The 24,176-nt window shown below is 38.9% G+C and overlaps 1 protein-coding gene and 1 pseudogene across 1 annotated transcript; one reads left to right on the top strand and one right to left on the bottom strand.

Moving 5' to 3' along the window:
* Positions 1–14,948: 14,948 nt before the first annotated feature.
* Positions 14,949–16,594, top strand: LOC122646776 (annotated as a pseudogene).
* A 4,171-nt stretch (positions 16,595–20,765) lies between these two features.
* Positions 20,766–22,437, bottom strand: LOC122646775 (low affinity inorganic phosphate transporter 1-like). The gene has a single exon (XM_043840375.1). It carries the CDS (start codon positions 22,416–22,418, stop codon positions 20,766–20,768), a length of 1,653 nt encoding a protein of 550 aa, XP_043696310.1. The 5' UTR covers positions 22,419–22,437.
* Between the last annotated feature and the right edge of the window lie 1,739 nt (positions 22,438–24,176).

Below are 24,176 nucleotides of genomic sequence, written 5' to 3'. Positions count from 1 at the left end.
TCATCTGGGTTATTTATGTTACTGGACATTTGTTGTGCAGAGTAATAATTCGGTAACGTATAGAGAGGGAGAGGAAGATGAACATGGAATGGTTTAGAAATGAGCATATGTTCTGAATTAATTTTTTTGGACCGAGTTTTCCTTGTCATGGAGAATGAGAATCCATTCACCAGAGGACTTCATATGGATGTGAGAGTATTTTGGTAAATATATTCTTACCGCTTGATTTCGACTGAGCTGAGGTGGATGATTTGTGGAAGAAATAGAAAATGATAGGATGAACCCGAGGTTAATTCATGGTTAATCTTCGATGATAAAGTCAGAATCGGGCCATCTGTAAGTAAGAGTGAAATATGAAAAGAGTAATAAATGTAAATTCCTACCTCTATCTTTCACTGTTTCTTTTATACTTCAGGTCGATTTGTGCTACAACCCACTTGGGTGGATGGTATACTGTTACAGCCCATTGGTTTTGGTCGGTCGGTTTGACATGCCTTTGTGGAAGCAAATAGAAGATTTACTATATCAAGTGCTTTAATTGGCATGGGGCTCACCCAGTCCTTCATAACTATTAAAACATTCATGTTACTCTACCATGTGCATAAGTATATATTTAGGTATATCACATACTAAAACCCTAATGGGGTTTGTGAGCCCTAGGCCGGTGTGTAAACTTTCATCACATAGTTGAAGGAAAAAATCTGCTTTTCTGAATATTTTTCTGTTTCTTTGTCTTAATCATTATTCAGAAGTTTTATTTTTATTGAATTTTTATAACTTTTTTTTATCACTTGGTCAAATCCAATTGCCTAGGTTTCAAAAAAAAAATGTGGGGAAAAGAATTCTCTCTAGGAGTTTGATTCCAACGTCCAGAACCAGCATGGGGCAAAATGACCATCTTACCCCCCATGAAAGGCAGAAATTCCACCCTTCTTGACGCTCACATGTGCACTTTGTTGGCAATGCATTGGAACTAGGGCCACAATCCCAGATAGAGGATGGATTCCTAAAAAATATTTTCTTAATTATTGATTAATCATTATGATTCTTTGGAGGACATGGTTTTCCTCCACCCTTAAGAGGACGGTTCACCCACCATCCTAGGGTTCATAAACCCCTCCTAGGGTTTTGGTTTGCTCCAAAATATCCTCATGATATCCATTCCCGCCCTCTCCTGCCCTTTGGTGAATGGGATCCCATTCACCATTCACCATTCACCCCTGGAGGGAAACTCGGTCCATACATACATTTTTGATTATCACCTCATTCTCCATGTGCCTCAAACAGATTGACCATTAATGTGAAAAGATGGGAGTGAATGGCCATACTGTTGGATTGGGTGAGCCGATTCTTCCTTGGGAGTTGGGACACAAATCCGACATTTGCACCAATTTTAAAAAGATGAAAAGCTGTTTAATTGGATACAGCTTGGAAAGAAAACTTGAGGCCCACATACCATTGGGCCTGGGCTTGAGTTTTAATTTAAATTACGTCATTATCTGTATAATTTGGATTGTGGGTGCTTGGGTGAATTTATGTTGGGGAATTCGAAAGTTGACTTTGTCAAAGAAATTTCGAATTTTTGACAAAAAGTTTTCCTTCAGCCATTGAGGGGGAAGAAGCCCTTCCCAAGTGTTGATGTAATCATAGGATGAGACTCTTGTCTTGTCAACAAATTCCTGCTCTTATTGACGAAGTCGTAAATACATTTTTCTTTAGTTATCTAACAATACCCATGATCATAGGCAAGGGATTCTTCCTTCACCATGCATGGATGAGATGAAGGGAAACTCGTTCTTTTGGTATTTAACCCTTTTCAATAGAAGCTTGAGGGAAGTAATTTTTGCTGGAAGTATTAATTAGGTTTTGCTTCGTTGGTTATTATTTCAGTAAAACTTACTTTCTTATTTTTGGAGAAACTACACTTGGGGTATCTCACGTGTTTTTTTTTAGGTGAATTGGGGTATCTCATGCTTGATATGTTATATTTGGAATATCTTTTTCATATTTTCAACTTTATTCATACTACTAACTCAAAAAAATTCCTCTTCACCATCACGACCTTCTCCTCTGATTGTGCTAGCTACTGCTCTCTGCATCTCTCCCTCCTCCCCCAGCTTGTGTTCCCTCCCACTCCCGCTCCCGCTCCCACTCCCATTCCCCGTCCCTCCCCTCTCTCTCTGCTTTGCTTCTCCCCCTATTTAATTTGTTTAATTATCTATCTATTTTTTCTCTCTTGCTTTGCTTCTCCCCTACTTTGTCTAATTATCTTTTATTCTCCAGCTCTCTCACCCACAGATCCCCGTTGCTTCGATTCCTCTCCAGCTTCAACCAGTGATCAAGGATATTATTCGCCTATCTTCCTACCTACTCTCCTGCTCATTTTCCTATATTCCTAGAGAGTCCAATGCTTTGGCAGACTCTCTAGCAAGGAAGGCCATGTCGTTAGAATGTACGACTCTGTGGCCGGTTTTCACTCCGTGACTAATGGAGTTCTGTAAGCCATTAGCAGCGTATCTTCTACATTCAAATAAATGAAGTTCTATTTACCAAATAAACAAAAAAAAGCTCTCTCACCCACAGATTGACTAGAGAATGAGACAAAGAGTGCCGCCAAACATAATATTTATGGGCAAGATTGAAAATATAAAAGAAAAAGTATCTCAACTATAATATATATGAAAAATGAGGGTCCCGAACATAATATCTATGAAATGTGAGGAACTACAAACATAATATATCAAACGTGAGATAATCATGACGTAATTTCTCTAAATGTTAGTAGGCTTGTAAACGGATCGGATTCGGCTCGGATACGGATCGGATGTAATCGGATTCGGATATTTCTTGGTCGAATTTGGACACCTCTAAACGGATTCGGATGGATTCAGATGCGGATCAAATTCGGATTTTCGACCATCCGTTTACACCTCTGCCTTGTATAACCTCGAACCTTCCTCCTCCTAGTGGATACAATTCACTCTCAATCCATAGTTTTAGATCATGATTTTCTTTTCTTCATATTTTAGAACCTGTTGAATCTTCAAAAACCCTCAAGATCATTATTTACTTAATTTTTTATAATTACATCTTTAGATTCGGATTTTTATCGGAGTATTTGGATTTTTTTTCGGATATCTCTAAACGAATTCGGATACTCCGAAACGGATACGGATGCGGATCGAATTCGAATTTTTTATTATCCATTTACAGCACTAAATGTTAGGTACCCTAAGTCTAATTTTTTTCCTCTTTCAAGTCCTTCAAATGGTTGGGAAGCAACATCACACTCTCTGCACCGAACTGGTTGAAAACTCAAGAACTTTTTTAGGGAAAATTTTGTTGTAATTAAGGTTGGTAAAAAAAAAAAATAGTAACCTTAGCTTTCTTTAATATTAGTTATATAATTTTTTCTTAACTTTGGTTGATAAGAGAGAGAGAGAGAGAGAGAGAGAGAGATTAGTTTAAAAGTTCTACGTTAGATGATAATGCACGATAGCTAATGAAGGATTATGGCTGCTGATGTAACGAAATCCACTGGATTAAAATAGAAGATGGTGATGTCCAATAACAAGATATAATTCTCTTGCTTATTTATAAAGCTGAGATGACGTTAACAATTAACAAACACTTCTCTCCTTCCTTCCTTCCTTCAGTTGCTAATTAAGAACTATTCTTCATTAATAGCCAAACCCCAATTGTGATTCCCATGGCCCTTTACCCACTGCTTTCACATTCATGAAATAAGGTAAAACGAAGAGAATGAGTGTGAAAGCAGAGGCAAATTGGCCAAACAGCCCACTATGAGGAATTCCCAGCACAAAGAAAAGGCAAAGCCTACGTCAATGTTGTTTCCCTCGGATGCAAGCTTACTAGATAAAGAGAAAGAGGTAAAATTCATCTGTTTGTGTGCTGTGTCTAATGCCTAGTGTTTAATGCTTCCCACTTACGAGTGTTGGGTCGGCCATTGATGAGACAAAGCTTTATGGGTTGTCTCGTCAGTATCAATCTCTGTTTTCTAAACTCTCCATACCCTTTTATCTCTTCTAACGTCGTTCTCTCTCTTTGAGATATTGTACATGAGGTGTTTGTTTTTATTCCTAAGACAGGATTCCCAATCTGAAAGGAATGGTATAAACCTTGCCCAAGGAAACAAAAGCCCTAATCCTTTTCCATGATTAAAACAAAAAAGTGTTTTGTAGTGTTGTTTCTGTGACCTTTTCACCAACTCTCTGCACCACCTCTCCTTTTCCCCAACTCCCAACTGGACCAAACCAAACCAAACAATGAAAGTGCAATTTTTTTTTGAATCTTTCCAATTAGGATAGTTAGCAACTTGCCCACAACATTGGTTCTTATGAATACCAACTTGAAAGCTGTTGAACATCAAAATTCCTTGGGACTTGTTTGGTTAATCAGTGACTTTCCCAAACATGGCTTAACGATCTAGAGAGCCCTCTTGTGCAACGGGGGTCATGGAAGAAGTTATAACTTAGCTTTCATAGGAGGAGGAAAGGAGGTGTGAGGATTTGGTTCTCTTCCAGTCGTGACAGGAGCTGGAGGGTCCAGCACTTGGAAACCACCCAAAAAACAGGGTGTTGGTCATTTTACAGGTGGGGCCATGACCAGCCCACCCCTGTTTGGGGCTGGACCCTCCTGCGTGGGAGGAGGAAATCCATTTCCGAGGTGTGGGATTGTATATCCTCTTTTTTCTTATAGATAACGGGAGACAAAAGAGAAGGTAAGAGAGTTGAAATTATCAACTACAGATGATGAGGTTCCCTGAGATACTAACATCCTCAAAAGCAAGCTAGACCTCATCTTGATTTGATGTAGACATTTCTCCTATTTTTCATGTGTGTACTCACTCTTCATATCGGTCTTGCCCGATATTGATACTGATACGAATCAGTCATATCAGGCCGGATCAGACCGTTTTACCTTTCAAAATACTGATACTATGATATTTTTTTTTACCATTTTACCTCCCCTTACCAATATCGTTGCTATAGTATCGGTAGATACTGGCGATACCAATATGTATCAGCCGGTAAGGCCGATCCAATACCATATCTTGAACCATGTTTGAGGGAGTTTACCGAAATTCCGATACCAAGTGGAAGAGTAATTTGTTAAACTGGATTGAGCTATACGAAGTTCATTGGGCCTGACTAAGCCCAACAAATATTGTGGACTTTAAGAGAGTTGGGCTGCCTTAGTTAAGAATGGCTCAACCGGATTCATTTACACCGTACCCCATCAGGCTCCAGTTTCATATTATGTTCAATTGTACATTGCCTATCTAGTTTAAGATCCAGGTGGGCTTGGGTTTAGTTTGGCCCATTATTTGATCAACCAGATTTGACTTCATCTAGATGGACCCATACCACCAATCTAAGAATACTTCTCCCTACCACCCCCACCCAAAAAAAAAAAAAAAAAAAAAGGTTTCTGAATAAATAAAATAACACATTAAAATTGATTTTAGACTTTTTTTTTTTTTAAAAAAAAAAAATTTATGGAATGCTACAGATTGGCTATGTGTCAAATTTCAGGTTCATATTTACATACCCTCCAATGTATGTTCACGTATCCTCTCAGTATTCAATCTAGAATGTGTTCTAAGAATGCATATCAAACACAGCCCTAAAAGTTATAATACCTTATTGGGCTGATGTTCTTTGTGTCGTAGTGCAGCTTACGCCCAGACACATGCGCCTACCATTCAGGGGGATAGGGGGCCAGCCTCAATGAAGGATTAGGACAATGTTATATAATAAATTAAATAATTAAAATATAACAAAAAAAAAAGATTAATTATACCATTTTTCATAAACATATGCACACAATAAACAAAAATATGTCATACTAATATGATTTCATAAAAAAAAAAGAAGATGAAGAAGAAAAAGAAATGAATTATTTGGTGGGGTAATCAAGTTGGGACACAAGAATGAGTTTTTGGGGTTTCAGCAATGATAATATATTACTATTGTTAAAATGTCTATATATATTGGTGATAAGTTTTATCGTCGCTAAATATTGATATTTATATTTAATGACGGTATTATTTTACACATAATATTAGTCATTATTTTATTCATTTTTAGTTTTCACATGTCAAATTGGTCCTCATGTATTAGTCACAACTTGTTATCAGATTTTGTAAAATCCAATCATATCCAATTGTATTAAAGTTATTCCTATGTACTTTGAACAACCCATAATTTTGGCTCTTATTTTTTACTTTCAAACCGTACTTTAATTCGCTTTTCTTTTTTTATTGACAAAATTTAGATTAATGAATAAAATTTTATAAATAAATAAGGGATGGTAGAACCTAAATTAAAAATTAAGTGAATAGCCATATGACAAATAACATTTCTTTTGCTACTATCACCTACACCGCAAAGGGTAGGAGGAGATTATCCTTAACATGGCTTTCGCCTATCTGTACGTGAGACTTATGGCCAAGAAATGATTAAATTATACGAATAACAATCACAATTTCTATTCGAACATTGAAATCCTTCTTTCTCTTTTTTTAATTAAATGGAAAACTTTGAAGTGGAATAGAATTTTTTTTTTTTTGTAAAGTACGTAGTTAGTATGGCATGATTCACATGAAGCATGCAGCTGGGATTTCTCTTAGTTTTTGTATATATTTATCTTTAAGAGAAATAAACATATGGTCCGCATTTCTTGTGAGGGTACATGGGGGTTAACGAGAGCACACGAGTTAACATCATTGGGAGTGAGATTTCTATTTTTTTTTTTTGGTAAGATGAGATTTCTACTTTTCATGGGGCTGTAGGTGGAGTGATCATTTTGCCCTCTCTATGTTTTGGTGTAGGTGGTACACTACCCCCACAGAGAATATTTGTCTAGAAAATAATAAAGTTTTTTAAGCGACATACTGTAGAGGATCTTGGTCCCTCTATGTCGGCCTTTGATACAAATTTTTTTTTTCTATTTTTTTTGGGGTAAAGACCTTTTATACAATCCTATTATCTATAACGTGCGTATTAAGAAGTGCCTCTCCATAACCCCAACAATTTTGTTTTGTTTTGTTTTGTTTTGTTTTTTTTAGATGGATACTAGAGCACTAGTTCTCCTGCAGTCCAATTCACATATTAATTTTTAACACCCTAATAAATCTGGACATATCGACAATAAACCTTTCAAAATCAAATAAAAAAAGGATGATTGATGTAGACATTTCTCCTATTTTTTCATGTGTGTACTCACTCTTCATATCGGTCTTGTCCGATATTGATACTAATACGAATCAGTCGTATCAGGCCGGATTGAACCATTTTGACTTTCAAAACCCTGATACCTTAATTTTTAATTTTTTTTTTAGCTCTCTTGTACCAATACCACCGCTATAGTATATATCGGTATCGGGTACTAGTGATACCAATATGTATCAGCCGGGAAGGCTGATCCATTACCATACCTTGAACCATGTTTGAGGGAGGTTACCAAAATTCCCATACTAGGTGGAAGGGTAATATGTTAAACTGGATGAGCTATACGATGCTACATATAGATTCGAGATTTGGGCTTGAATAAGCCCAACAAATATCGTGGACTTCAAGGAAGTTGGGCAGCCTTGGTTAAGAATGGCTCAACCGGATTCATTAAGTTTAAGAACCAGGTGGGCTTGGGTTTAGATTGGCCCATTTTTTGATCAACCAAATTTGACTCCATCTTGATGGACCAATATCACCAATCTAAGAAGATTCGCCAGTACCACCAAAAAATAAAAGTTTAGATTTCAAAAATTTGAGCTAAGAAATGATTTTTTTAATAAAAAATGGAACACGAGATAGTTAGGTTTTAGCCAACAAGATAATCAAGGTAAAAGATTAATTTGGACATCAGAAGTTTAGATTTCAAAAAATTGAGCAAAAGAAATGATTTTTTTAATAAAAATTTGGAAAAGAGAACGCCATCCGATCGCACAACGCACGCCACCTTTGCACCTTGATGCAAGAGCACGTGAAATCAACTCCACGCTCTCCTGGAACCCCGAAAATGACCAAGGATACAGTGATCATTTTGTGCAACCCTGTGTCAAGGTACAGGGGCAGCGTGCGCCGCATGACTAATTGGGGTTCTTTCTCCCTAAAAATTTATTGACATGTTATACAGATTCTAAATTTTTTTATTTAATTTTTTTTTATGATAAGAAACACAAAGCAAAGAGGGTTATACAACTGACAGTACAGACCCTGAGCAAGCGTTCCTAGCCATATTTTTAGCTAAAGTTAGACACCCCCTATTACCATACATAGAATAATTTACATCCTGGGTTGAGTTCGAGTAGAAATATAGAGGAAGTCTTTAAACAGAAACCATGGCCATGAGCATTTGGTTGGAGATGGAAGAGCATGCGCAATCAGTTTGTGATCAACCCAGACTGCTTTAATCTTCAACCCAATACAGGCAGCATGGTCACAACCTCTCCGAAGAGCAAAAAGGGTAGCTATCAATTCTGATAACTGTGGAATAGTTCCTGTATAAAAAAACTTTAGTGTGCCATCAATCAAAAAGAAATAGGACCATTCAGCTGTAGTTAGTCTAATGGTAGAGTACCCTGCACAAATCAAAATAAGAAAATGAAACATAGGAAGCAGGTTAAAAGAAGATGGGGGAATTGATAGGGAGTCAACATGGTCCATTACAGCTAAGGGTGGAGATGCGGGAGGGGATATGTTTAGATTCTAAAATTTTGAATCAAATTATTTGGAAGGATCAATTAATTGCAGCCTAAGTTTGTTTGACCAAATTATACATTGTCGAATTATTTCATAAAGTCTCAAAGGTGCCAAAAATGTTGCAATACGGATGTGTTGCCAAGCTTAACAACACCCTCCTAACTGATTTTGGCCACATGTCTGATGATGTGGTAATATCCACATGTTGATTGGTACTCATGTATTTAGCCACTTGTCATCAAATTTTGTAAAATACAACCATATGCCCAATATTTTGTATTCAGTTATTCCTATGTACGTTGAACGGCCCATTACTTTGACTCTTGACATTCAAACCATATTTTGACCTGTTTTTCTTTTTCATTAACAAAACTTGGATTAGCTAATGAAATTTCATAAATTAATAGGGGATGATAGAGCCTAGCTAATTTAAAAGTTAAGTAAATAGCCATGTGAGATATATGAATTGGGCTTTATAATAAAGCTTGGAAACATATCTTTTGCTGCTATATATCACCTACACCACAAAGGGTAGGAGGAGATTATCCTTGACACGGCCCCTTACAATCAAGAAATGATTAAATCATACGAATAACGATCACAATTTCATTGAAAATTTTCTCACTTTTCTTTTATTTATTTATTATTATTAAAAAGAAATCTTTGAAGTGGAATAGATCAATGGCTTAATTAGTATGACATGATTCACATAAAGAATGCAGCTAGGATTTCTTTTTTTTTTTTTTTTGATAGATATCTACTAGAGAAATAAAAGTAGGATAGGCATTCTTTATGGGGGGGAGCATGGAGGCCAATGAAAGCTTATGCATTAGCATCATAGGGTTGGGGTGATCATTTCACCCCTTCTGTGTTTAGGCCAATAAAGGCTTGCTCTGCACGTAATAAAAAGAACGTCTAGTAAAACTTTCATGAAATAATAATAATGATAATAATATGATGATGATGATATTAGCGACAGTAATTGTTACAAATGAGGAGATCGAAGACAAAAATCTCTAAATATACTCAAGAAAATAATTGTCAAATATATTTGATGGTTGACTTCTGACGGATGGTTATAGAAACCAAATTGCACCAAAGATTCATAAATAATATTTATTAATTTTTTTTCTAATTAATATATATATTTTTTTGATTGTATATCTACATACTCTATTAAGTTTGAATGGAAAGTGATTTCTATATATCTATTACGACTTGAGCTCTACTCTACAACACTATAAAATCATGTCCTTCCATGAGCTCTCTATATCAATCTCTTGAGGTTTTCGATCCCCAGCATTAGTAGTTAGTTAGTTAATTACATACCTTGTGTCGTTGCACTAGCCCAACCTGCTGTTCTTTGGACAAGCTAGCTAGGTGTAGATAATCATGGCCCCTAGGAAACAGTTGGAGTGTTAAACTTGAAAGGTTTGAATGTATTTCACTATTTCAATAATGATACTTACAAGATGTATATATAGGGAACAAGAGAATCCCTAGTGGTTGAAGATCTCATATGTGATAATAGGAAACATTCTATATCACATGTGGACAAACAAGGAAACAAATATTTACGTACAATATCAGTGTATTACAAGGAAGATAATATAAAAGGACTGCTCAATGTATGGTAAGAGGTATTGATGGAAGGAGACCAATATAGTACGTTCCAAAGATGAGAACGTCTATATTGGTCAATACACCCCCTCAAGATGAAGAGCCGGTGCAGCGGATCTTTAGCTTGTCCCGTATAAACTCAAATCGTGCGGTTGGCAACGGTTTGGTCAAAATGTCTGCAACTTGATCATGGGTTGAGATGCATTGTACTTGAAGCGACTTGGACGCAACCTGCTCGCAAACAAAGTGAAAGTCGATCTCGATATGCTTTGTCCGAGAGTGAAAAATCGGATTTCCTGACAAATATGTGGCCCCGATATTGTCACACCACAGAATCAGGGCGGTAGTCTGTGGAATCCCAAGTTCCTGAAACAAACCGCGCAACCATATCAGTTCAGCCTCGACATCTGCTAAGGCTTTGTATTCGGCCTCAGTGGACGACTGAGATACAGTCTTCTGCTTCCTCGAATTCCAAGAGATAATATTGGGCCCCAAGAAAATGGCATAGGCCCCAGTGGATCGCCGATCAGTAGGACTGCCTGCCCAGTCCGCATCTGTGTAGGCTTGGAGTGTCAAGGAGTTGGATCTTTGAAACAATAAACCATGCGTAATGGTGCCTTTGAGATATCGCAGAATCCTTTTCACTAGAATCCAATCACCTTCAGTTGGGGAATGCATGAACTGACATACCCAGTTCACTGCAAATGCCACATCTGGTCTAGTAAGGGTGACATATTGCAGTGCACCAACAATGGACCGGTAGTGACTCGGGTCAGAATAAGAGGCACCCCCTGAATCGGATGGCTTAGAGCTCGTTGGCATTGGTGTGGAGATAGACTTGTAGTCTTTCATGCCTGCTCGATCTAAGAGATCAGAAATGTAGCGCTTCTGGGAGAGAAGTAGGCCATGTTTGGTGTAAGTAGCTTCGATTCCCAAGAAGTAATGTAGCAAGCCCAGATCTTTAATAGAAAATTCATTGGCTAGACTTGTCAATAGTGCTGAAATGCCGGCCTGTGAGTCACCAGTAACTAAAATGTCATCCACATAAATCAATACATATAAAATCGATCCACCTGTTCTCAAAATAAATAATGACGTGTCAGTCTTAGATGTAACAAATCCAATGGATAGAAGAAACTTGGACAGCCGCTAGAACCAAGCCCACGGAGCCTGTTTTAGGCCATATAGTGACCGATGTAGACGGCACACATGAGCAGGATGAGACTTATCCTCAAAACCAGGCGGTTGGACCATATACACTTCCTCGGTCAACTCTCCATGGAGGAAAGCATTTTGAACATCCAACTGCCATATGGGCCAACCCCTTGAGACCGCTAAAGCAATCACTGTGCGAATGGTGGGTTGTTTAACCACCGGGCTAAAAGTTTCACTGTAGTCCACCCCCTGCTGTTGATGGAACCCCTTTGCAACTAGTCGGGCTTTATACCTTTCAATTGACCCATCAGCCTTTCTCTTGATCCGAAAAACCCATTTATAGCCCACCAAATTCTGAGTAGGAGATGATGGAACCAGACTCCAAGTGCCATTTCTAAGCAGGGCATTAAATTCCTCAGCCATGGCAGACCGCCATTCGGGAACCTTGACAGCCTGCGAAAAACAAGTAGGTTCAGTTGTTGGGTTTGGTTTGGTAGGAAGGTGCTTTGTGAGAGCGCAGACGCATCGGGTGACGGGTTGGTGGTGGTGTAACATGGGTGGGTGGATCCGTATAAAGCTCCACAATGGATCGGGTCCGTGGAGGTGGTGAAGGTGGACTTGTAGATGGGCTAGGTTCAGCACGGGTCAAACATGGTTGGGGTGGTGAATGTGGTGAGGCCATACTTGATGGGGAAGTGTGTGGCGATGGTGGTGCCACATTCGGCAATGGTGCTATGGCTGTTGGTACAGCAGCCCATGGGAGAGGACTAGGAGGTGATGGCAGTGTTGGATTGGAAATGGATGAGAATGGGAAAACATTTTCAGAGAATGACACATGACGAAAAACCTGGATACGACCAGTTGAGCGATCTAAACACCGGTATGCTAAATGTGATGGACTATAACCCAAAAATACGTGTGGTGCCGAACGAAAATCCTTTTTGTGTGTAGTGAATGGCCGAAGAAGCGGATAACATAAACATCCAAAAACCCTCAAAAAGGAATAGTTTGGAACCCGATGAAACAGTAATTGGTAGGGAGACATTCCCGAATTGATCCTAGAAGGTAAGCGGTTGATTAAAAATACCGCTGTCTCCAAAGCAAACACCCAATATATTTGAGGTACAGAAGCATGGGCCAAAAGTGATAATCCAGTTTCCACAACGTGCCTATGATGGCGCTCGACCGTGCCCTGCTGCTCATGGGTATGAGGAGCAGAAATGCGATGAGAAATCCCAATATCATGGAAAAATTTGGGTAAAGTCCGAAATTCCCCACCCCTATCCGTTTGGACAGATTTTATTTGTCTACCAAATTGTCTCTCAACTAATTTTTGGAAGCCAATAAAAATCCCCAAAACCTTGGATTTCTTTGCCATAGGATAAAACCACAAGTATTTGGAATAGTCGTCAACAAAAATAACATAATACCGGTGTCCAGCAGGAGAGGGGGTAGGGGAGGGTCCCCAAACATCCCTAAACAATAATTCCAAAGGATAAAGACTACGAGAATAAGTTTCGCCCAAAGACTGGCGACAAGCCTTGCCCAATTGACAGGCATTACATAAATTAGTTAAAGAGGATTTAGAAAAAGGTAAATTATTCTGATGAATGACTTGACGAACAGTTTGTGAATGTGGATGGCCTAGGCGACAATGCCAGCCATCAAGAGAAGTGCGACTAGTAAGATAGGCCGAAGGAGAAGTGCCCACAGACGATGGTACTTGGTAAAGACTGCCATCACTCGGACCGGACAGAATTGTAGTTTTGGTTCTCCGATTCTTCACAAAAAAACAAGATGGATGGAATTCAAAAAATACAACATTGTCAGTAGCGAACCTATTGACAGAAAGAAGGGGTTTGGAAATTAAAGAAACATGCAAGACATCAGACAAAATAAAATTTTTAGAAGAAGAAGGGGAAGAGAGAGATGTTGTACCAACATTTGAAATGGGTATAGTCTTACCATTGCCAACTTGTAGCGAATCCGAACCTGTGTATGGATCATAAGATGAAAGGGAATGGATATTGGGTGTCACATGGTGTGTAGCACTCATATCCGGGTACCAAGTGAATGATTGGGATGGTGGATATGCTGGTGTGGGTAGGATGGGTTGATTGGAATGGCTCGGGTAGTTTGTGTAATGGGCCGTGGGTGTGGTATTGGGTTGGTAGTGAAAGGAAGAGGTTGTTCGTGTAGGAAAATTGGGTGGGGGTTTAGGTTTGCTGTAGCATTGTTGGGTGTCATGGGTGTCCCGATTACACTAATGTCACCAAAGTCTAGTTCCTTAAGAGCGACCACGGCCCCCTTGCCACGGGTACCACGACCACGCCAAGTCCCACCCCCACGGCCAAAGGAAGGTGGGATGCTGGCCGGCTGATCGGTTGTCTTTTGAACTTGGTTGGCAGAGGGAGAGGTGGTAGAAGATACACCATTAGTCAGAGAGAGCTTTGCAAGTTTCGTGCCATGTAAAAACTCATGGCTGAGCAGCATCGCATGCAAATCATCATAGGGCAGCGGAGTGGTGCGAGTGAGAAGTGATGAAACAATATCATTGAAGTCTGCCTTCAACCCCTTAAAGACATGTAGATTGAAGGCACTGTCACGCAAAGGGTGTCCTGCAGCACTTAATTCTTCAGAGATAGTCTTTGCTCGTTGCAAGAAGGTGGAAACCGATTCATCAGGTTTCTGTTCTAAGTCTTGGAGAGCCATGGTGAGTGACATTATGCGACTCTCAGATGGAGATGAGAAGGCAGTGTGCAGGGTTTCCCATATGTCATGGTTGGTTCGTTTGCCAAGAACCAATGAGAATACCTCTTCAGAGAGTGAAGAGAGAAGTAAGCTCCGAAGTAAGGAGTCCTGGCGTCGCCATTGAAGTGCAGCAACAGGTTCAGTTGGGCATGGTGTAGTGCCATCGAGATGCCCAAAAAGGCCTTGGCCATCAAGGAAAGGTTCAATCTGGGTTTGCCAGTATAGGTAGTTTTTCGATGTGAGTTTTACTGAAATATAGTGATGAGCATGATGAAGGGAAGGGGAACTAGGTAGAGAAAGGGTAGTAAGAGAGGTGTTGCCCACGGGTTGGGTGTTGTTTGTGCCTTGGTCGTGTTCGCCAGCCATGGAGAAAAAAAAAAAAGAATAGAGAATGCTCGTTGGAGCACTAGGCTCGTGATACCATGTTAAACTTGATAGGTTTGAATGTATTTCACTATTTCAATAATGATAGTTACAAGATGTATATATAGGGAACAAGAGAATCCCTAGTGGTTGAAGATCTCACATGTGATAATAGGAAACATTCTATATCACATGTGGACAAATAAGGAAACAAATATTTACAATATCAGTGTATTACAAGGAAGATAATATAAAAGGAATGCTCAATGTATGGTAAGAGGTATTGATGGAAGGAGACCAATATAGTACGTTCCAAAGATGAGAACGTCTATATTGGTCAATATGGAGGTGCTTAGCGCACTTGATTCAGCTAAAACCTAGTTATACCATTTCAATGCAATTGTGGTTGCTGGTATGGGTTTCTTCACTGATTCCTACGATATCTTCTGCATGTCCCTTGTCACCAAGTTGATTGGCCGTATTTATTATTTCCAACTTGGATAAAAAACACCTGGTACATTAGCCTCAGGCATTAACTCTGCTATCAATGGTGTTGCTTTTGTTGGAACCCTTACCGGTCAGCTCTTCTTTGGATGGCTGGGAGACAAGATGGGTAGAAAGCGTGTGTACGGTCTCACACTTGTGCTCATGGTGGTCTGCTCTATTGCTTCTGGCTTATCCTTTGGTCACTCAACCAAAGGAGTAAGGGCCACCTTATGTTTCTTCAGGTTCTGGTTAGGTTTTGGTATTGGAGGTGATTACCCATTATCAGCTACCATTATGTCTGAGTATGCTAATAAGAAGACTCGAGGTGCCTTTATTGCTGCAGTGTTTGCCATGCAAGGTTTTGGTAACTTAACCGGTGGAATCGTTGCCCTCATCATTTTTGCTGCCTTCAAGGCAGCTTATCCTGTTCCGGCCTACCAATATAACTCTAACCCCTCGATCGACACCTCAGCCGTAGCAGCCGCCGACTACGTCTGGCGGATAATCGTTATGGTCGGTGCCATTCCTGCAGTACTTGCTTACTATTGGCGTATGAAGATGCCTGAGACCGCTCGTTACACCGCCCTTGTCGCCAAGAATGCAAAACAGGCCGCTTCTGATATGGTGACGGTATTGCATGTGGAAATGGAAATAGTACAAGACAAAGTAGAACCCGTGGTAGAGATAGAGGATCCCTCTAACTCTTTCGGTTTGTTCTCTAAGGAATTCCTTCGTCGATATAGGCTTCATTTACTTGGAACCACCACAACATGGTTCTTTCTAGATATCGCGTTTTATAGTTCAAATTTATTCCAAAAGGATATTTTCACTGCAGTTCATTGGCTCCCTTCTGCAAGTACCATGAATGCAATTGAAGAAACTTTCAAGGTTGCAAGGGCACAAACCATCCTATCCCTTTGTGGTTCCGTCCCTGGGTATTGGTTTACGGTGGCCTTAATTGATCGTATTGGTAGGTTTAAAATTCAAGTGATGGGTTTCTTGATGATGTTGGTATTCATGCTTGGGCTTGCCATTCCTTACAATCATTGGAAGTCTCCTGGGAACCAGGCTGGCTTCATAATCATGTATGCCCTTACCTTCTTCTTTGCCAATTTTGGGCCTAATACCACGACATTCGTGGTATCGGCGGAAATATTCCCGGCAAGGTTTAGGTCTACTTGCCATGGTATATCTTCAGCATGTGGTAAGGCCGGGGCAATTGTCGGAGCATTTGGGTTGTTGTATGCAGCACAGTCAACAAACCCGGCCTCAACAGATGCAGGGTACCCACTAGGTATCGGTGTGAGGAACGCATTGTTCATGCTTGTTGCATGTGATTTCTTGGGATTGTGTTTTACGTTTTTAGTGCCTGAGGCTAAGGGAAGATCTCTTGAAGAAATATCCGGCGACGATGAGAGTGAAGATGGAAGTGGAATGGACGAGGAAGCTGCACCGCAACCAGGTTATGATAACAGGACTGTTCCTGTTTAATCCTTCCTTGATGATCGAGTACTAGCTAGCTAATTCGTTGTCCTTGATTGATACAGGAGTGGTATAAATTTCTAAGTAATAAAGTTGTAATAAATGCACAAGGAATCCAAGTCCTTGAATTGGTATTTTTCTGTGTTTATCTATTCTAATGGTCATTTCTTCTTAGATTTCATGTTGTTCCTGCCCCCTTCTTTTGTTTTTTTTTTTTTTTCTAGTGTGTCCCTCCTTCTTTTATTAGTTGATTTGCCTCTGGGTCGGTTCCTCTCTTCTACATCTGTGTTGTTTTGTTGATGTGTGGGCAGTGTTTTTCAGTCTGATGACTCTTCATGTACGTGAACCATTGACAGTCATTTAGATGAAATATTTTTACGAATTAAATTCCACCTGAACGATTGTGAATCATTGATGTACACTCACGTATGTAAAGATTTCCCGTTCACAGTGTTTCTTTATAATCCTACAAGAGGGTTAGTATTACCAAATAAAAAGAAAAAGGATTGAAGTTATTGTTCAAAGAAGCGGAGCCGGCAATGAAATCAAAGGAGAATCAACATGAATCTTTGACTGAAATCTGGAATCTAGAATCAAACCCAGCGGAATCCTATCCAATTTGACAGGTCAACATTGGGATTCCTATTTTTAGAACTCGGGCTACATTCAAACGGGTTTGGATCCTCTCCAACGTCTTGTACAGAATCATAATGAGTTAGTATTGAAATGAATTTGGTTTCACAAAGAGGAAGAAAAGAATCGTCGGCAAAACATAGATGTCGACAGAAGAATTGTACCATATCGCTATGATGATCACGTTATATCGTGCAACATGCTATATCACTACTCCGTGACATGGTATGAGCCGATCGCAATATTATGTGATCCCGTGATCTATGATATGACATGATCGTCATAGTGATATATCATGTATGGTATTGTTTTGATATGATATCGAGACAATATATGTCAATCTCATACTGGATCGATAATTAGTCAGCATTGAAAGTGATTTCGATTGTTTGAAGAGGAAGATAAGAATGGAAGTTTGAATGAAAAAAATAATAATAAAAAAAAAAAGATAACAAACCATAATTTAAAATATCGGTCTCGGATCAATCGAAACCGATATCTGTCCAATCCCATTTGAGTGGAACGGTTCTTTGTAAGAGAAAATTTGTCCAAAAATTAAAATTTAGGACAATCCCTCCCGTACGATCCAATACAATTGATACATATTGGTATTGGTATCGACGAGACAAATACAGACACCAATTGATATTTGAAACTATAACTAATACAGTTGTATCACCCAATATATTTTTTTTACAAGAATAATAATTGTTGGAGTTTCCTTATAAAGTAGAGATTTAAACGGATCAAATACGGATTGGATACAAATTAATTGTGATCGGATCCGGATATTTCGTGACCAAATATGGATATTTCTAAACGGATACAGATTTGGATCGAATTCAGATTTTTGATTATCCGTTTACGTTCCTGACTTATGTAACCTAAACCTTCCTCCCTCCGCAAGTAGGATTTACTCTCAATCCATGTCTCTTAATTGTCATAGTTTCATGATTCTCATTACCTCATTCCTTGGAACTTGTTGAATTTTTAAAAACCCTCAAGATCATTAATTATTTATTGGGATCAGATAATTTTTTTTCCGAATATCTCTAAACGAATATGAATACCCCTAAACTAAACAAATACGTATGCAGACCGGATTCGAATTTATGAATATCCATTTACATCCCTATCAATGTAAAGCAAAAATAGCGAATTCCCAACTCCACAAGTAAGCCGGCCATTATCGTAACCACCATAAGTCCACAAGTCCACATCCATAATTCAACGCCACAGTCTAATTCTACAATTATATGGTCTAAGTCAACTTAAATCTAAGTTAATTAGTTTTAAGTGTGAACTAATGATCATTTTTTTATTATTTAATTAAATTGATTAATACAAAGTTAAAACAGCCTCCCCCGATGGTGGACAAATCTGAGATGAGCTGACACGCGTTTAATACAGAGAAACATTTTAAACGGTAAGAAAATAGGTCACGGGTGACGACAAGTCCCCTACCCCCACGAACCTTTTAGTATTATCGATTGTGTGAACCATGCTTCGTCAAACCCTAGATTTTAAAATTTATACAAAGAAGAAGAACGAACTATATCTACACGTACAAGTAAGGTTTTTAGATCCAATAATTAGGTATTTGGGGACTTATTTTTTGACATGTGACCATTTTTAATCAAATATAGTCAATTAAAGAAAATAATACATTGGCCAACCTGCACTTTTTTGGTTTAATGTTTCGATGTTTTATTTTTCAACATGGTGAGATCCGTTTGTGTTTAAATTTGACATGTTAACAAAGGACCTTAGGGTTTTATATTCATAAAATTTCAATCTCATTTCACCATCTATAGGGTTTAATTAAGTGTGCGTGATGTAGATAACTCTTAGACTAGCGTAGACCTACAATCAATTCCTTAAAATATAGTAAGTCGATAGAAACCAAATACAACATATTAAGTAGGTTTTACTTTGCATCAAGAAGTTAAATACAACTAGTTTATGAATCAACCCTTACTGTCAAGCTCTGATACCATGAAATTTGCGAAAAGAATATTGCAATAGTTAGAACCATAGTAAATACACGTACATAAAAAAATGGATATGGATATATACAGGTATTATGGACCTAAAATCTAATAATAATTTTAAAAATGTGGTGTACAGAAAGCGTTTATACGCAAATAATATAGTACGTATTTAATATGTTTCCTCTTTAAAAAAAATTGGGAACAAAACGTTGTTATATATTTACTAAACATCAACAAATAAAATAGTAGATTTAGAATATGAATTTATCAAGATGAAGCCTCCCAATTAAAATAAACACTCCTACAAAAAAAAAAAAAAAAAAATACAATATAATTACTCACATACATAATTAATTCATATCTATCCTATGGGAGAAAGAACGCTATGGGGTTGTGCACCTTGCGTGACTCCCACACCCAGACACACAAACCACCTTGCCCGCCTGAAAATGGCCGTCTTGCCATCCCATGGCCCCATGTAAAGGCGGAAATCCCAAATGACCAAGGCGTGGGAACCACAGAAGGCACACGACCGGGTAGGTTTTATTTCCCCTATCTTATATATAGATGACAAGAAATGACAAAAGGACTCGGAAGAAAAAGTAGAAAGATTCAAGTCTCCTTCCAATTAGTCTAGTTCTAGATTCATATCTCATCTCTTTCCCTTCTCCTGTGAAAATTCCAGACCTTGGTTCAAACCCAAAAAATTCCACTTCAATTAAAGGTTCAAGTATATGGAATCAGACATAGGATCGACCTCCACCAATTCCAATTAGATCAGAATCGATCAGCCAGAACTCTAAGACATGGATCTTTATCCTCTCAATTATACTGTCCGTACTTGGCATCAAGTACATCTAATAGAGAGGCAAAAATGACTATCCTACCCCCTGCTCAAGGTGGGGTCCACCTCCCTCTATTAGATGTGCTTGATGTCAAGTACAGGCAGGGTAATTGAGAGGATAAAAATTCCTAAAAAAATTGGAAGCGAAAGAAGCCAAATTTTTTCCAAAATACGTGATTTTTTTTTTTTTTTTTTTTCATTCAATAAACTTGAGAATTTGCGATTTAAAAGAGGGTTGATTTTGACAGGCAATTTGCCAATCCAACTTCAAATCCTCAACAAATCTTCAATCACTCTAATATAAGAAGACGTAGGAAGGGAGGAGAAGATTAAGTAATTTTAATTAAATATTTAATTAATATTACTTAATTAAAAAAAACTAGATTCTTGAATCATATATACGTCAATATGGTATGCAATTATTATGCATGGTAAAATATAAATATTAATAAGGTTAGAATCGATGACCTAACCGTTAATTATTAAGATAAGATTACAGTATATATGAATATAATAACAGTGACTCGTCCCAAGGAATTGTCCCTTATTACAAGCAATACAAGAAAAGTTAAAAAAACCAAAAACAAAAGAGAAGTAAAAGACGAAGAAGAAGAACAAGAAGGACAACTGAAACACGCACAGTTCATGGACGGACGTTACAACCTTATTACTTAGAAAATTATATCTCTCCTCTAGTACTCGATCATCAAGGAAGGATTAAACAGGAACAGTCCTGTTATCATAACCTGGTTGCGGTGCAGCTTCCTCGTCCATTCCACTTCCATCTCCACCCTCATCGTCGCCGGATATTTCTTCAAGAGATCTTCCATTAGCCTCAGGCACTAAAAACGTAAAACATAATCCAAAGAAATCACATGCAGCAAGCATGAACAATGCATTCTTCACACCGATACCTGGTGGGTACCCAGCATCTGTTAAGGCCGGGTTTGTTGACTGTGCTGCATACAAGAACCCAAATGCTCCGACAATTGCCCCGGCCTTACCACATGCTGCAGATATACCATGGCAAGTAGACCTAAACCTTGCCGGGAATATTTCCGCCGGTACCACGAATGTCGTGGTATTAGGCCCAAAATTGGCAAAGAAGAAGGTAAAGCCATACATGATTACGAAGCCAGCCTGGTTCCCATGAGACGTCCAATGATCGTAAGGAATGGCAAGCCCAAGCATGAATACCAACATCATCAAGAAACCCATCACTTGAATTTTAAACCTACCAATATGATCAATTAAGGCCACCGTAAACCAATACCCAGGGACGGAACCACAAAGGGATAGGATGGTTTGTGCCCTTGCAACCATGAAAGTCTCTTCAATTGCATTCATGGTACTTGCAGCAGGGAGCCAATGAACTGCAGTGAAAATATCCTTTTGGAATAAATTTGAACTATAAAACGCGATATCTAGAAAGAACCATGTTGTGGTGGTTCCAAGTAAGTGAAGCCCATGTCGACGAAGGAATTCCTTAGAGAACAAACCGAAAGAGTTAGAGGGATCCTCTATCTCTACCACGGGTTCTATTTTGTCTTGTACTGTTTCCATTTCCACATGCAATACCGTCGCCATATCAGAAGCGGCCTGTTTTGCATTCTTGGCGACAAGGGCGGTGTAACGAGCGGTCTCAGGCATCTTCATACGCCAATAGTAAGTAAGTACTGCAGGAATGGCACCGACCATAACGATTATCCGCCAGACGTAGTCGGCGGCTGCTACAGTCGAGGTGTCGATCAAGGGGTTAGGGTTTTGGTCGTAGGGCACAGCAGGATAAGCTGCCTTGAAGGCTGAAGAAATGATGAGGCCAACGATTCCACCGGTTAAGTTACCAAAACCTTGCATGGCAAACACTGCAGCAATAAAGGCACCTCGAGTCTTCTTATTGGCATATTCCGACATAATGGTAGCTGATAATGGGTAATCACCTCCAATACCAAAACCTAACCAGAACCTGAAGAAACATAAGCTGGCCATTACACCTTTGGCTGAGTGACCAAAGGATAAGCCAGAAGCAATAGAGCAGACCACCATGAGCACAAGCGTGAGACCATATACACGCTTTCTACCCATCTTGTCTCCCAGCCATCCAAAGAAGAGTTGACCGGTAAGGGTTCCAACAAAAGCAACACCAGTGATAGCAGAGTTAACGCCTGGGGGTAATGAACCAGGGTTTTTTGATGCAGGGTGGAAATAATAAATACGGCCAAGCAACTTGGTGACAAGAGAGATGCAGAAGAGGTCATAGGAATCTGTGAAGAAACCCATACCAGCAACCACGATTGCATTGAAATGGTATAATTGGGTCTTAGCTGAATCAAGTGCGCTAAGCACCTCCAACTGTTTCCTAGGGGCCATGATTATCTACCTAGCTTCTCAACAGTATAGTTCTTACTGTTTTGATAGTCTTCTTCTTCTGATTCCTAGCAATTTATAAAATCTATGGGAGGTTATTACACACAAGGTGTGTTGATGGAAGTCTAGCAGGGAAGGAAGGGCATGGTTTTATAGTGTTGCAGAGTTCAAAGTGTCTCCGTAATCCGCCGCATCTGGTTCCGAATATGCTCCCTTAGCAGTCAACGTTCAACGAAAACTAATTTCAGAGCTAAAAGGAACACCAACCAACCACGGAAGCAAATGCAAAGATGTAACCAGTTTCCTACCCTAACTTTAAAAAAAGTAAATTAAATTAAATTTGAAAATAGAACCTGTTGACGTGTTACTATTAAAGACAAAACGAAAAGAGACAGAGAAAAATAGACTTGGAAAGAGTAGAATAATAGAATCGAGTCAGTTGCAAGTATTAAAACAAAACAAAGCTTTAAACAAAGTAAAAAAATCGATAATGACAGAATAAGATATTAAGAGATGGAAACTGACTTCTCAGCAAAACATAACTTCTCTAGATTATAGAATTCATGGAAAATTAACCGAAATGGGGAAGGTATGAATGTGATAATTATAATGATAAGAAATTTAATTAATTAGAACTTTGCTTCGGAATCAATTTTGTGAGAGAATAATATGGGAAGTTTTGAACTAAAATTCAAGAAATTATTTTTAAAAAAAACAATAGAGCTTACCAAACTGACCTGGCGATTAGAATACAAACTTTGCATCGTTGTATTCAAATGCATGGAAGGATGATAACGACCGTGATTACTATCAAAATCAAGTTGGTGGTGGTGTTTCTTAGAACAGGTATCTTCTGTAGTTTAATTTCAATATCGTCTTCATATCCAGTGATGCTGGGACTTGTGCAAATTAATGGAGCTCCAAACTTATTTCGGAACCATCTTGGCCTTTTTCCTTTGGTGGGTAGAAGAGCTTATTGTAATTTCCCTTTCTTTTACTTTTCACTTTGGGTACTAAAGACAAACATCACTTTTTTTTGAGAAAAGAAGACAAACATCCACTCATTAATTTGATTATTGGAAAAAAAAAAAATTTAAGGTGCTAAGCCCCACACCAAGCCAAACAAAGACCCACAAGAAGCGAAACAAAGGACCTACAAGGGGGCCCACCGGGCCACACTTATAGGTAATATCAAATGGCCAAATGTTCTCTGTGTCGGGGCGCAGGCTGCGCCCAAACACATGGGGTAGGCGAAATGACCACCCTGTTTCCTGAATGGCAAGCCCATGCATGTGTTTAGACACAAACTGAGTTGTGGCACAGAGAACTTCAGTCCATATCAAATTTATTGAAAAGGAAAAGGAAAAACAATGTACAAATATCAGAGGTTACCGCTTAGCCACTCAGATAGGCCTTACAAGCACTAGGGGGGCCCAGACGCTTGGAAACTCAATACTGTATAATCTTGTAAGGACATTACTATTACTACTGCTATTACTATTTCAAGATAGGTGGGTGTAGGAGAATCGAACTCTTAACCTTCTCTGGACTTATGCTAGACCCAAATGTCTAACCACGTTGCCATTAAGCTAGAAATCTCATCTTGGTAATTGGAAACTCAATATGGTATAATCTTGTAAGAACAGACTTTTGCTTCACCCCTATGGTAAAAAGAGAATCTCTTAAGCCACAACATCTGACCCCTGGATTGGAATGGGGAAGGTAGTTTCAACTACATTATGATGTTAGAGTTTGATGATG

This window comes from Telopea speciosissima, chromosome 11, assembly GCF_018873765.1.
Source record: "Telopea speciosissima isolate NSW1024214 ecotype Mountain lineage chromosome 11, Tspe_v1, whole genome shotgun sequence".
Classification (NCBI taxonomy): domain Eukaryota; kingdom Viridiplantae; phylum Streptophyta; class Magnoliopsida; order Proteales; family Proteaceae; genus Telopea; species Telopea speciosissima.
The sequence above is the reverse complement of the archived record's forward strand: the minus strand, read 5'-3'. Positions and strand labels throughout refer to the sequence as shown.

Excerpts from the sequence above, each read along its gene's own strand:
- LOC122646775 (XM_043840375.1), bottom strand. The coding sequence starts at position 22,418 with ATGGCCCCTAGGAAACAGTTGGAGGTGCTTAGCGCACTTGATTCAGCT.